Genomic DNA, 12,487 nt, shown 5'->3' with positions numbered 1-12,487 from the left:
CCTTTATAGTCACACTGAAGCCTTTGGACATAATCCCAAATCTGAGAGGGTGTGAGGTAAGGCTGTTCGTGTACCACCTGGTTTCTATTGTACCAGATTGACCAAGCTGTGACGAATTTGGTAGTTGTATTATGGGTTGATATGTTTTGCTAGTGTGTTACTAAATTTCCCATCATACGTCAGCATTGCCTAAATTTAGACCTACAGGAGAAAGACCAATAATGTTTATTACACTCCTAATCTTTAGACTGTGTGCAAACACCATACCCAAACATTCAATGCCTTACGTTTCGCAAAATTTGTATAAAGCCATTTTTTCAGGTTTCACACCCATTTGGATAGCTTAATATGGCAGGACATTTAAACGGTGTCAAAGCTATGGTAAAAGACAAGGAGGAAAATAAATTTCATCAGTGAGTTTGATACCCATTTTGGGTAGTTCTGATAGTATAAATACGAAGGTAGGGATACTTTTGAGAGATCCTTATAAACTTGGAAAGAGAGAAATACTTTTGAGAGTCTGGTCTTCTTGGTTCTTATCCAAATTAGTGATTGTCTAGAAAGATGGCAGGAGGAGCTTTTGTTGATGCTCCAAGTGGGAAGAGCTATGAGGGTGGTATCACTGCCTTTGTAATTTTCACTTGTGCGGTTGCTGCCATGGGTGGCCTCATCTTTGGTTACGATATTGGAATCTCAGGTTAAAAATTAAGCTGCTCTGTCACTCCTCTTTATACTTTTGTAATCCTCCAATTCACTCCCATTTTCAACAGATATGTAACATATGATATTTATTTTATTTTTATATGTCACATATTGTGCATTTAAATAAAACTAGCTGATGTTCCGTGAAATGCACGGGCATGATATAAATTTATTTTAAAATATTATTTAAGAAATTATCTTTATGACCATGCAACATAAGCTCCTCTTTTATTGATTATTTCCTTATATGGTTAAGATAAATAAAAAGCTAATATGAAACGTTGCAACAGATTTTCAAAGGTAAAATAAATCCAATTAGTGCTCTTATGTCTATCAAATATTGATATGCATGTTGAAAAAAGAGTCATATAGTTGATAGGGCTTCAAAATTGCGAATTCTAGTCATTTTGTCGAGTTTGCAAAAACCATAAGTGTTAATGTAACTTTGACAAAACACCAAAAAGAAAGACACATATGGTAATTTTAAGAATTTATTTTGATCAAACCTCTGTCAAAGAAAATATTTCTTTTTAATCGCTATCATGTTTTATGAGTACATCAAGGGTGACTATACTTTAGCCTAAGAGAAGATTCAATACACTTTTAGGCATGTCATAACCATACAGATACTCTAACCAAGCTAATTGTTGAATTAGTAAAGTCATGAACAATTATTAAATTAGTGCCTATAAACTCAGTTGTATGCTCATCCAAGGCACTAACATTTGTAGGGATATGTCTCCCAAATTCTTGCATAGTAGTTGTAGTAGTAACATCACCATTAGTTTAGCAAAAAGGAAAAACATCACCATTAAGCCCAACAACCAAATGAGAAAAAAAAAACAATTATAAGTGAAGGGGTTGATCACTGTAAACATTTATCATTTGAACTACTTTCCCAAGTATGGTTAAGGTTTAGTACCATTCGCCTATTAAGTCTTGCTCTATTACAATTATCAGTATCATGGATCATTGCTATGTCATTAGGCTTTTACTCCTACGACTTCCACCTCCAAATTTCTTTAACAACTCTATGTTTGTGTAATACATCTATGCAATCTTTTTCTTGTACGTGATCATACGCCTTCTTTGGAAAAGGTATTTGAAAAATACTTCCTTTGTTTTTTTTTGTTTTTTTTTTTTTTTAATTGAATTATAAACTAAATACCTCAAATGAACTTAATATTTTGAGATTCAACAAACAAATCAATATTTTTTTTTTTCTGTGTGTTAACAATTATTATTTTTTAATTTCCTATCTTATCAAATTACAAACAATTTTTAGAGATAGCTAAACTAAATAGGTCAAACAAACATAATATTTTGGGATTGAACAACAAATCAATATTTTTTCTATTGGTCAACAATTTATTTTTATTTTTTATTGAAGTATAAATAGTTTTTATAGAGCTAAACTAAATACTTCAAACAAACATAATATTTTGGGATTCAACAATAAATAAATAAATAAACTATTTAAGAGGAACATGAAATTTTGAAAATGATCATACCATCCTAAAATGAAATGTAAATATTGGGAGAGAAATTATAGAAGCATAACTTTTTGAGACCTACGGAGATGGGGATATATAAAAGAATAGATTTTACAACATGCAAAGCTTTTCACCTACACATGGGGAGGGTCAAGCCCAAGTTATAATATGTAAGGTAATAAATAGGATCAGGTTTTTCATAAGGTTTGGGGTAGTCCATTCTTTAGAGCAATTGTCAATAACAGCCCATATTTTATATAATAGTAAAAATAAATTACTATGATTTATTGCGTAACAGTTAAAAAAAACCTAATGAAAGAAGTTAAAAAAGCTAAATGCAAAATTAAAGTGCCACATGGCAAGAGCTTATGCACTCCTGCATGAGATCTCTATTTATATATATTTATTGATTTAAGGGAATCAAAGGATTCAATGGGAGAAGATCTTATCCCATAAAAAATGCATATAGAGTTTGTAGCCATTCTTCTTTTTTTTTTCTTTTTTTTTTTTGGGTTTTCAATTTCTATTTATTTTGATTTGTTCCAATGAGGAAGAAAATCAAACATATTAATAGGCAAATAGCACTCTTATATGGAGACCTTATATGGAGACCTACCGAATAGCACTTTTACATATTTAGATTAGGAAAATGTTACATCAACAATATATTAAATTTTTTTTTAATTTATGTTTTGTATTTAAAAATTGACACAACAATATATAAGACGTGTAATATAATTTGTAGTATCGTCCAAAAATTGGATTTAAATTATTAGAGCTGGACTAACATATCAAGCACAAGTAAGACCACAACTTAACATTGATATAAAATTATCTAAACATGAAAACATACATACATGAAAAAGATATTTGAATTTTTTTTTTTTCATGTTTGAAAGTTTCTTGAAAATTTTTGCAGGAGGGGTGACTTCCATGGAACCGTTCTTGAGAAAGTTTTTCCCATCGGTTTACAAAAAAATGAAAAAAGCCGGTAGTGGAAATGAATACTGCAAGTTTGATAGCCAGCTACTAACATTATTCACATCTTCCCTTTACATCGCAGCATTAGTAGCTTCCTTCTTTGCTTCTATTGTTACTAGGAGATTTGGCCGGAAAATGTCCATGTTTATTGGAGGTTTGGTTTTCTTATTCGGTTCTATCCTAAACGGTGCAGCTGTGAACATTGAAATGCTGATCATTGGTCGCTTATTGCTTGGTGTTGGTGTTGGATTTGGTAATCAGGTATAAATTATAGTCCATACTTACTTGACTCTCTCTTCAAAGGGCTAAAGGCTTAGAGTGTTTATTTTGGTCTTACTAGATCAAAGTTGGGAATCTATTTGTGATACCCCAATTTGATTAATTGTGTGATGTGTGTGGGTATGTGATGAATCCCACATTATGTATTTACTATGTAGATCTAGACTTTATTAACAACAACAAAGAGTCTCAATTGTGACTAGTCCTTTTGAGGTATAGCGTAGATGTGGCTAGCGTTTTTTCTTAGGTCGTTACATATGGTATCAAAATCAACCTAGTAACCCTGTGTGGGCTCGGAGACACTATCCCACAAAATGGGCCCTAATGAGGATATTAGGAATTTAAGTAGGAGAGATTGTGATGTCCCAATTTGATTAATTGTGTGATTTGTATGTGTGTGATGAGTCTCACACTGGGTATTTACTGGGTAGATCAAATTCTTTCTATGTTAAAATCCAAATTACACCATTAACTTTAGTTTAGGTGGGTTTTCATTTTCGTCTTTTGAGTTTATTTTTTATTTTCCCAATTTAGTGCTTAAACATTCCCATTAGTCTTTTTGTTCATTCCTGTCCAAAAACTATAGGAATCAATATGTGATGCAACATCGTTTTACTAGATTTATTGGTAGTTTTTTAGTTAACAATGGATGGTAGGACCAACTTGATAGGAATATTGTGAAAGTTTAAGGGAAAAAATGACAACAACAAAAAAAAAAAAAAAAAATTAAAACTTTTTTTTTTTTTGGAGAAAAAATTAAATAAACTTTAAGGACGAAAATGGTAATTCAATTGAACTTAAAAGTTTAATTTCATTTGATATCAGATTTATTTTATTTTATTTTATTAATTTTATAAAAGATAAGAACTCGGATTTTTTTTCCACCCCTTATAGAGTAAAAAACTTAGATTAAATATTAAAAGCTCATCAAAATGAGTTGATTTTTTTACACCTAACAAATAGGTTGATGTGTTTTGATCTCTTTCTTGGTGTTTATATGATGTTTTCATAGGCAAGAGCTAAGAACATGATCTAGGAACTTAAGTTTTGTCTATGTTTAATTAATTGTCTATTGAATGCAGGCGGTTCCAGTGTATCTATCAGAGATGGCTCCAGCAAAGTTTAGAGGAGCACTCAACATTGGTTTCCAAATGGCCGTTACAATAGGGATTCTAGTGGCCAATCTTATTAACTATGGAACGGCACGGATCAAGGGTGGATGGGGTTGGAGACTTTCTTTAGGTCTTGCGGCTGTCCCTGCAATATTGATGACTATAGGATCTCTTTTCCTTCCAGACACTCCCAATTCCATACTAGAGAGGGGCCACACTGAGAAGGCAAAGCAAATGTTACGAAAAATTCGTGGCACTGACAATGTGGACGAGGAGTTTCAAGACCTTTTTGATGCGTCTGAGGCTGCAAAGAAAGTAGATCATCCGTGGAAGAACATCGTGCAGCCAAGATATAGACCTCAACTTGTCATTTCCGTTCTCATCCCATTCTTCCAACAACTCACTGGCATTAATGTGATCAATTTTTATGCACCTGTTCTCTTTAAGACCCTAGGCTTTGGTGACAATGCTTCACTCATGTCTGCTGTCATAACTGGTACTATCAATGTTCTTGCTACGTTTGTTTCCATCTTCACGGTTGACAAGTTTGGAAGAAGGATTTTGTTCCTTGAAGGTGGCATACAAATGATTATATCCCAGGTAAACTTTGAAATATGCATGTTAAAACTAATATGGAACAAGTTATAGCTTTATACCTCAATTGACACGTTTTGTTGTTTCCAATAGATATATTTAGTGTTCAAATTTCTCTCCTCTAATTATTGAATTTTTAACCAAAAGAAAAAACTATTAGAGAAAAAAAATGACTAAAATCTAAATTTAGTTTTAAAGTTTAGTATTTTTCTTATTTTTGAAAAGTAAATTTTCTATTTTTATGCTATGACTCCCAAATAAAATAAAATAAAATAAAAAATCACGGCTTTGGCCCTAATTGTGTGGACTTCAATCATGATTTGTCACGTCATTAGTTTTGAAAATGATTATGAAATTTGTAGGTCTTACTTTTCTATTTCTAACCCTTTTGACATGGCAAGATGTTTGCTTCATTGTAGGCTGCAATTGGAGCTATGATAGCTATTTATTTTGGGGTCGATGGTGACGGAAACTTGTCAAAGGTTCAAGCCGATATTCTCTTATTTTTAATTTGCACTTATGTAGCAGCATTCGCATGGTCTTGGGGACCGTTGGGTTGGTTGGTACCTAGTGAAATCTGCCCTCTAGAGATCCGATCGGCGGGCCAAGCCATCAACGTATCTGTCAACATGTTATTTACGTTTGTCATTGCTCAAGTTTTCCTCACTATGCTTTGCCACATGAAGTTTGGTCTCTTTTTTTTCTTTGCTGGATTTGTCATCACCATGACTATTTTCATATCCTTCTTCTTGCCCGAGACGAAGAACGTAAATATAGAAGAGATGATTAGAGTGTGGAAGGCACACTGGTTTTGGGGGAAGTATATCCCAGACGATGCAGTCATTGGCAAACATGAAAGGTCTAATTAGCTCCACAGCAAAGGCCGTTTTGAAGAGGCCAATAACCAAGTACTTTCCTAGTTTATAGCATAGGCTGATATTTTGGTTCTGATGCTTAATAGAAGAATAATAATAATAATTAAAAAAAGAAAAAAAGAAAAGAAAAGATAAAGTTTTTTTTTTTTTTTTATACAAAAGGTGATAGAAATGGTAAAAAAGTCTGTAACTCTAGCATTTTTCAAATTTCCATCAACTTGACATTTTTGAATAAAAATTTTCATTTTATAGAATTTGCTCGTGTTCTCTGTCTACATGTCTTAAAGTTTTGAGTTTTCCTTTAAGATTTACGTATTTCTTCAATAAGAAAATTTTTCCCTTTTTTCTATATAAATTTTTTTAACTCAAGCTCTTAATCTCCACTCGTAAATATAGCAACAATAAGGGAACCGAGTAAATAGCAATTATAGCATTATAATAAGCTAATTATATATAGCATTATAAGTGAAGGAGCTTATCTAGATTATATAACATTATAATAAGCCACCACCGCACGCTCTTAGCGCGATAGTCACTTTACAAGATATAAGTGTTTATGGGATGTGGAGGGTAAAGATCAAAGTTCAAATTTTTAGACGAAAGTTTCACACACATATACACTTAGATTAGGTTATAGTAGAATTTATATCTTGTAAAAAAAAAGAAAAAAAAAATCATTATAATAAGCAAGTTAAAGAATTTGCAAAATATTCGGTGCTTCTTCCTCGGAAATGATTATAAAGGCTGACATGTTTTCCCATATTTATTTATTTATTTATTTGAGAAGATTTTACTTATTTATTTAGAAACAAACACGCACATGAAAGTATTCAAACAGTATCATTTTGCTTCTAATATGTCATTTCTGGGGAAGAATCCTAAAAAGAATAGTTTTTTGGGCAAAATAAAGATACCACCCATGTGATATACGTAGTAAATTTCAAACAACGAACTATCATATATTTTATTTTGTTGCATTTATCTCACTATGTTTAATTAATAAAAAGGCTAATAAACTAACATCATTAACCACCGATGTGGTGTACCTTCAAAACAGTGAACTATAATGTAATTTATTCTGTGACATATATCTCCTTAATGTTTAGTAAAATGGCTAACAACTAACGCCATTAATAGATTAATTAAATCACTTATATACCTCACTTATCCAGATTAAACACGTCAAGAACAAACGCCCAAAAACACAAGACACAAACGAGAGAGAGAGAGAGAGCATATGTTACAAAAAATTCGTGGCAACGACAATGTGGACAAGAAGTTCCAAGACCTTGTTGATGTGTATGAGGCTGCAAAGAAAGTAGAACATCCGTGGAGGAAATCATGTAACCAAGACCCTAGGGTTTGGTAACAATATTTCATTCATGTTTGCGGATATAAGTGGCATCGTCGATGTTCTTGCTACGTTTGTTTTACATCTTCATGGTTGACAAGCTTGGCGGAACGATTTTGTTCCTTGAAGTTGAAGGTGGCACATAAACTAGTTGCAAAATATTACGTTGGAGCATTTTAATATTATTTAATTAAAATGAATAAATATGACAACATAAAAATAAAATGATATAGGAGTTAATATAAATGATAAGGACTTATTGACATGTATAATCCCACATTGAAAAGGAGAGAGACCATTTTATTTTTTTCAATTGTGGTGATTAATGAGCTAATATGTATTGGATCAAATATTAAGCTAGATACATTCAGAATAATTTACATATCCATTGGTGAGTAAATGACCATTTTATCATGGAAGATGAAGAGTTATTCACCCACTTAATGGACTAGCTATTTGGGCTTATTAGCCAACCAAGGGCTTGAATCTTCTTAAAGAGAATCAGTGTCATGCCTTATTATTATTATGTTTAAACCAACAATTTTAAGGAGATTTAAGGGAGCCCACTTCAAGAGATGGAAAGGAAAAGTCCTCTTCTATTTAAGTCTTCTCAAAGTCACCTACATCCTCACTAACAGAAATCCTTCCAAGGTCTCCACTGATAAGATGAGTGACAAAGAACTTATTCTCCATCAAGCAAAAATAGATAAGTATATGTGCGGGCCAAAACTAGGAGAAATTCCTAGTTTAGGTCACAATTAATTTGCATTACGAGCTAATAATAATCTACAATGTGAGATTGGAAAAGAAACAAGTGTCTACATAAAAAAGGTATATTATTCAAGAGCCAAGTGTTAAAAACAATATTACAAAACTCCCTCTCAAGGACAAACTTTCTAAGGTATTCTAGGAACTCCCCTTTTCACTTTATATAGGAACTCCCCTTTTCACTTTATAATTCTCTCTCTCAGTCTCTATTCGTTTTTCTATGTGTTTCTCTATCTTTTTCTTCTTTCCCTTATATTTGCCCTACTTCTAGCTCAAGTGTGTGTTGTCCTTGTACAGCTGGAGATCTTTCCGTCCTATTGGGCTCTTCCTTCCTTACTTTCATGATGAATGGAGAGTTTTGAGGCTCTTTGCACTGTTCAGGCCAGTCAATTAGTAATAAATGTGACTGTGCCAGGCAGGTGAGCCTCATTAATGCGAAAGTGATCGTAGATTCATCAAGAAGTTTCAGCAGCTTCCTCAAACAATCCCATACATTCCAAAATTCTTCATCGAAAGGTCGGTAGATAATTTTTCTATGTTAGCTCAGCATGGATCTTGTCTTCGAATGGAGTCCTCATTGAGTTTATCCTCAAATCCAAAGTGATGTACTATCTGATCCGTGGTCTAAGGTTTGGTTCTTTTAGGGAGTCTTATCCTTAAAATGGGCTAACCTGAATTGGGCTTATTTTTGCCTATGGCCCAATGATATTTGGGTCACTGGAAAACCATTTCCCTACAATAGCCCCTTATGATCTCGTGCCTACTTACTTTGTGGGATGAGATCATGGTAGAATCTTAGGCATCATTCCTAGATTTTATGCCTAACATTGAAGGGAATGAAGCCGCCAGGGCATTAAATGGGACACAGCATGACACTTCGAATTCACAACTATTATGACACCTATCAATATCGGGGTGGTGAATGTCAAGAGGTGGCATGTGAAGTGGGGGGGGGGGGACCCTAGGAGGTGGAATTTGCCTTTATCGCTCATACCTTATGCTATTTAAGGCGAGATTCATATCCCATTCACCATTTTTTTCCTACTCCACTACTTCTTTCGAAGAACTTTCTCCCTTTGAAGCCTTCATTGAGCATTTGGCTCCTCACTTTCCTGTAAGTCCTATTGTTTCTAACCTTTTCTTCTTACTTTCCCTTCTTTTCTTTTATTTCTTTTTATTCCATGGGTAAATTCTCCCAACTAGTTAGTACCCCTACCCAAATAGCTACTTTTAAGGTCAAATATAACATTCCCCAAGATGTAGAGATTAGGCCTTGTGAGGATGGTTGGGTAGCATAGAACAGGGGTTATATGAGGGTAGTTATCCCCATGGTAGCCTTTGTAAAGGGTGGGTTTCAAATTCCCATGAGCGATTTGTTCATCAATTTCCTTAAGCATTTCAAGCTATGCCCTGACCAATGCACCCCAATCATCTTCTGCGTTGCATAGATCAATTGAATAAAAGGTTAGGTTTAAGCCTCACCATCGTGATATCAACTATATATATAACTGCCAAACTAGCCATAATAGCCATAAATCAAACACCAGCAAATCGGGTTGGTACCTTAAAGCATTCCATGGACCTGTGAGATTGGTCTCCTACCTTCCCAACTCAAATAAGCCTATAGATGGGGGTTATCTTGTTGTCTTGGGAAATTGGCAGCCCAACGACCTTCCATGTTCCACTTCTATTGGTAACCTAGGTCCATAGGGTTCCAAATTTCGTTCATTACCTCCCAATCACCTTGGATCCGAGCATAAACTCACCAAGGACTCCATTCGAAGACAAGGCCGAGGTTTGGTTCTTTTAAGGAGGCTCATCATTAAAACAAGGTAACCTGAATTGGACTTATTTTGGCCCATGGCCAAATGTCATTTGGGCCCCTTGAAAACCATCTCCCTATAATTGCCCCCATGATCTTGTGCCCACTTACTTCGTGGGATGAGATCATGGAAGAATCTTAGGGGTTATTCTAAGATTTTCTGCCTGACATTGATGGGAGTGTGGCTGTCAAGGTATTAAATGGGATGTAGTATGACTCTTCGAATTTTGAGTTGTTGTAACACTTGTCAATATCTAGGTGGTGAATGTCAAGAGGTGGCATGTGAAGTGGTGGGAACCCAGGAGGTGGGATTTGCCTTTCCCACTCATACCTTCTGCTATTTAGGGTGAGATTCATCTCCCTTTCACAATTTTTATTCTGCTCCGTTACTTCTTTCAAAGAACTTTCTCCCTTTGAAACCTTTATTGAGCATTTGGATCCTCACTTTCTTGTAAGTCCTCTTGTCTCTAACCTCTCTTCTTACTTTCCTTTCTTTTATTTTATTTCTTTTTCTTCCCCCTCATTTACCCATGTGAGAGACTAAAAACTGGCTCTCAGAAAGGGGGGTAGGCATCGGCACCTTCCCTTTTCAAGATTCTATGGAGTCAACACTTATTTTATAAGTAAAATAAGAAAACTATACAAATTACAATATATGCTGAATAATAATCTTCTCATTAATTGGAAACAATTACATCTCGATAGAAAGAACTTTACATGGCTTTGTTTCTGAGTTACAATCTAGTAAAAAAAGGGAAAAATATAAATTTTTGTTTCCTAGTTACATTCTACCCAAAATAAAAATAGGACACTAAATCTACCAACCCAAAATTCTAAGGTTCAGGGGCTAGGTTACAGGATGGGAAGGTGTTAGGCACCTACCCTGCCCAGACAGAGTCTGGTCTTCTAAAATTTAAATGACCATTAGATACCCATATTAAGAATGTCAAATGATGTACAACAAATGTCATGTCAAATCCTAAACCTAGGGTTACACTTTTATTTAAGAACCTTAGATTTGCAATTTATTTTGTGTAAAAAATTTGATGAGAATGCTTGGTGAAAATTTAAATCTGAGTTTTTGTAAAAGAAAATTAAAAAAAAAAAATCAAATCTGGTTTGGGTTTTTTAAATATGAGAGAAAAATAGGTTTTTATTTTGAAAACATCATTTTTTTTTTTTTTTTAACCAGATTTCTGTTTTGAAAACTGCAGAACAGATTTTTTTTCTTAGAAAAACAGACCAGATTTTATAAACAAAATACAGATCAGATTTTTCTAAACAAAATACAGATCAGGCTTTATAAACAAAATGCAGATAATATTTTTGTAAATAAAATGCAGATCGGATTTTATAAACAAAATAGTGATCAGATTTTATAAATAAAATACAAATTAGATTTTATTTTTGAAAATCATGGAGAAAAATACAGATTTGGTTTTAGCTTTGAAAAAGGAACATGGAGAAAAATACAGATTTGATTTTAGTTTTGAAAAAGGAACATGGAGAAAAATACATATTTGATTTTAGTTTTGAAAAACATAGAGAAAAATGCAGATCTGATTTTATTTTTGAAAAAAATAGAGGAAAATTGCAGATCTAAAATCTTAAGAAAAGATTCAACCCTAGATCTAGGCCTGTTCATCAACTAATGATGTGAAATTTTTGAAAGGAAGAAGAGAGCATGCACATATGACCTACATGGTTAATTAAACACAAAAAGCAACATCACATTCATGGAAAATAAAGCATAGATGAAAGCATGTTCTTGGAATTAAAATAGATCATGTTATGAAAAGCAAAGTTAAAATCATACTTGCATGAATGTACTCCACAAGCAGAGAACTATCCTAGAGATAATAAAAAAAATGAATTTCTAAGGATTTAAGTAAAGCCTCTTAAAAAAAAAAAAAAAAAATCCTAAAGCAAAACTTCCAGAGTTTCTTTAATGTAAGGGGAGAGAGAAGTCTGAAAAAGGGGTCCTGGTTTCTGATTTTTGTTTCCCACTTAAAAAATAAGTTGGATTAGATCAGAATGTTTCTAGGATGAGCCTCGAAGCTGTGCCAATAGGCACTAGGGAAGTGTCGATCGGCACTTGCCATGTGCCGATCGGCATTCCAAGAGTGTCGATAGGCACTCTCAAGTGCCGAGCCCAATTCCCAACTTTGGTTCGATTTGGGCTCTTTTTTAGGGATTTTTTGAGTCGGGAATTGCACCTAGACAAATTTTTAACTTTATTCCAAAATAAATTCCTTTTATTTTGATAATCAGGTCCTTAAAACAGTAGTTATCCGATAGATAAATATTCTAAAAAGACTTAATTACAACAATTCCCTTGTTATCTTATTATCCATTTTATTCCTATACAACCAAGCTTATTTTTGATAAAAACCAACAACCAATCACATAATTATTTAATTAATTTTTAATTTTGTAACCAATTAGAATTAATTCCAATTAGTCACACGTGATCAGCTTCACCCCCATACAATGTATGTAGACCGTGACAA

At 33.5% G+C, this 12,487-nt stretch overlaps 1 protein-coding gene across 1 annotated transcript; it reads left to right on the top strand.

Moving 5' to 3' along the window:
* Nucleotides 1-505: 505 nt before the first annotated feature.
* On the top strand, nucleotides 506-6,161 carry LOC115991756 (sugar transport protein 10-like). The gene is made up of 4 exons (XM_031115661.1): nucleotides 506-697; nucleotides 3,115-3,437; nucleotides 4,538-5,167; nucleotides 5,581-6,161. Exons 1-4 carry the CDS (start codon nucleotides 565-567, stop codon nucleotides 6,028-6,030), a joined length of 1,536 nt encoding a protein of 511 aa, XP_030971521.1. The 5' UTR covers nucleotides 506-564; the 3' UTR covers nucleotides 6,031-6,161.
* The last annotated feature ends 6,326 nt before the right edge of the window (nucleotides 6,162-12,487 follow it).

The sequence above is a fragment of the Quercus lobata genome, chromosome 1, assembly GCF_001633185.2.
Source record: "Quercus lobata isolate SW786 chromosome 1, ValleyOak3.0 Primary Assembly, whole genome shotgun sequence".
NCBI classification, from domain to species: Eukaryota; Viridiplantae; Streptophyta; class Magnoliopsida; order Fagales; family Fagaceae; genus Quercus; species Quercus lobata.
Note: the sequence above shows the minus strand (reverse complement) of the source record. Positions and strands in the feature narration are given on the sequence as shown.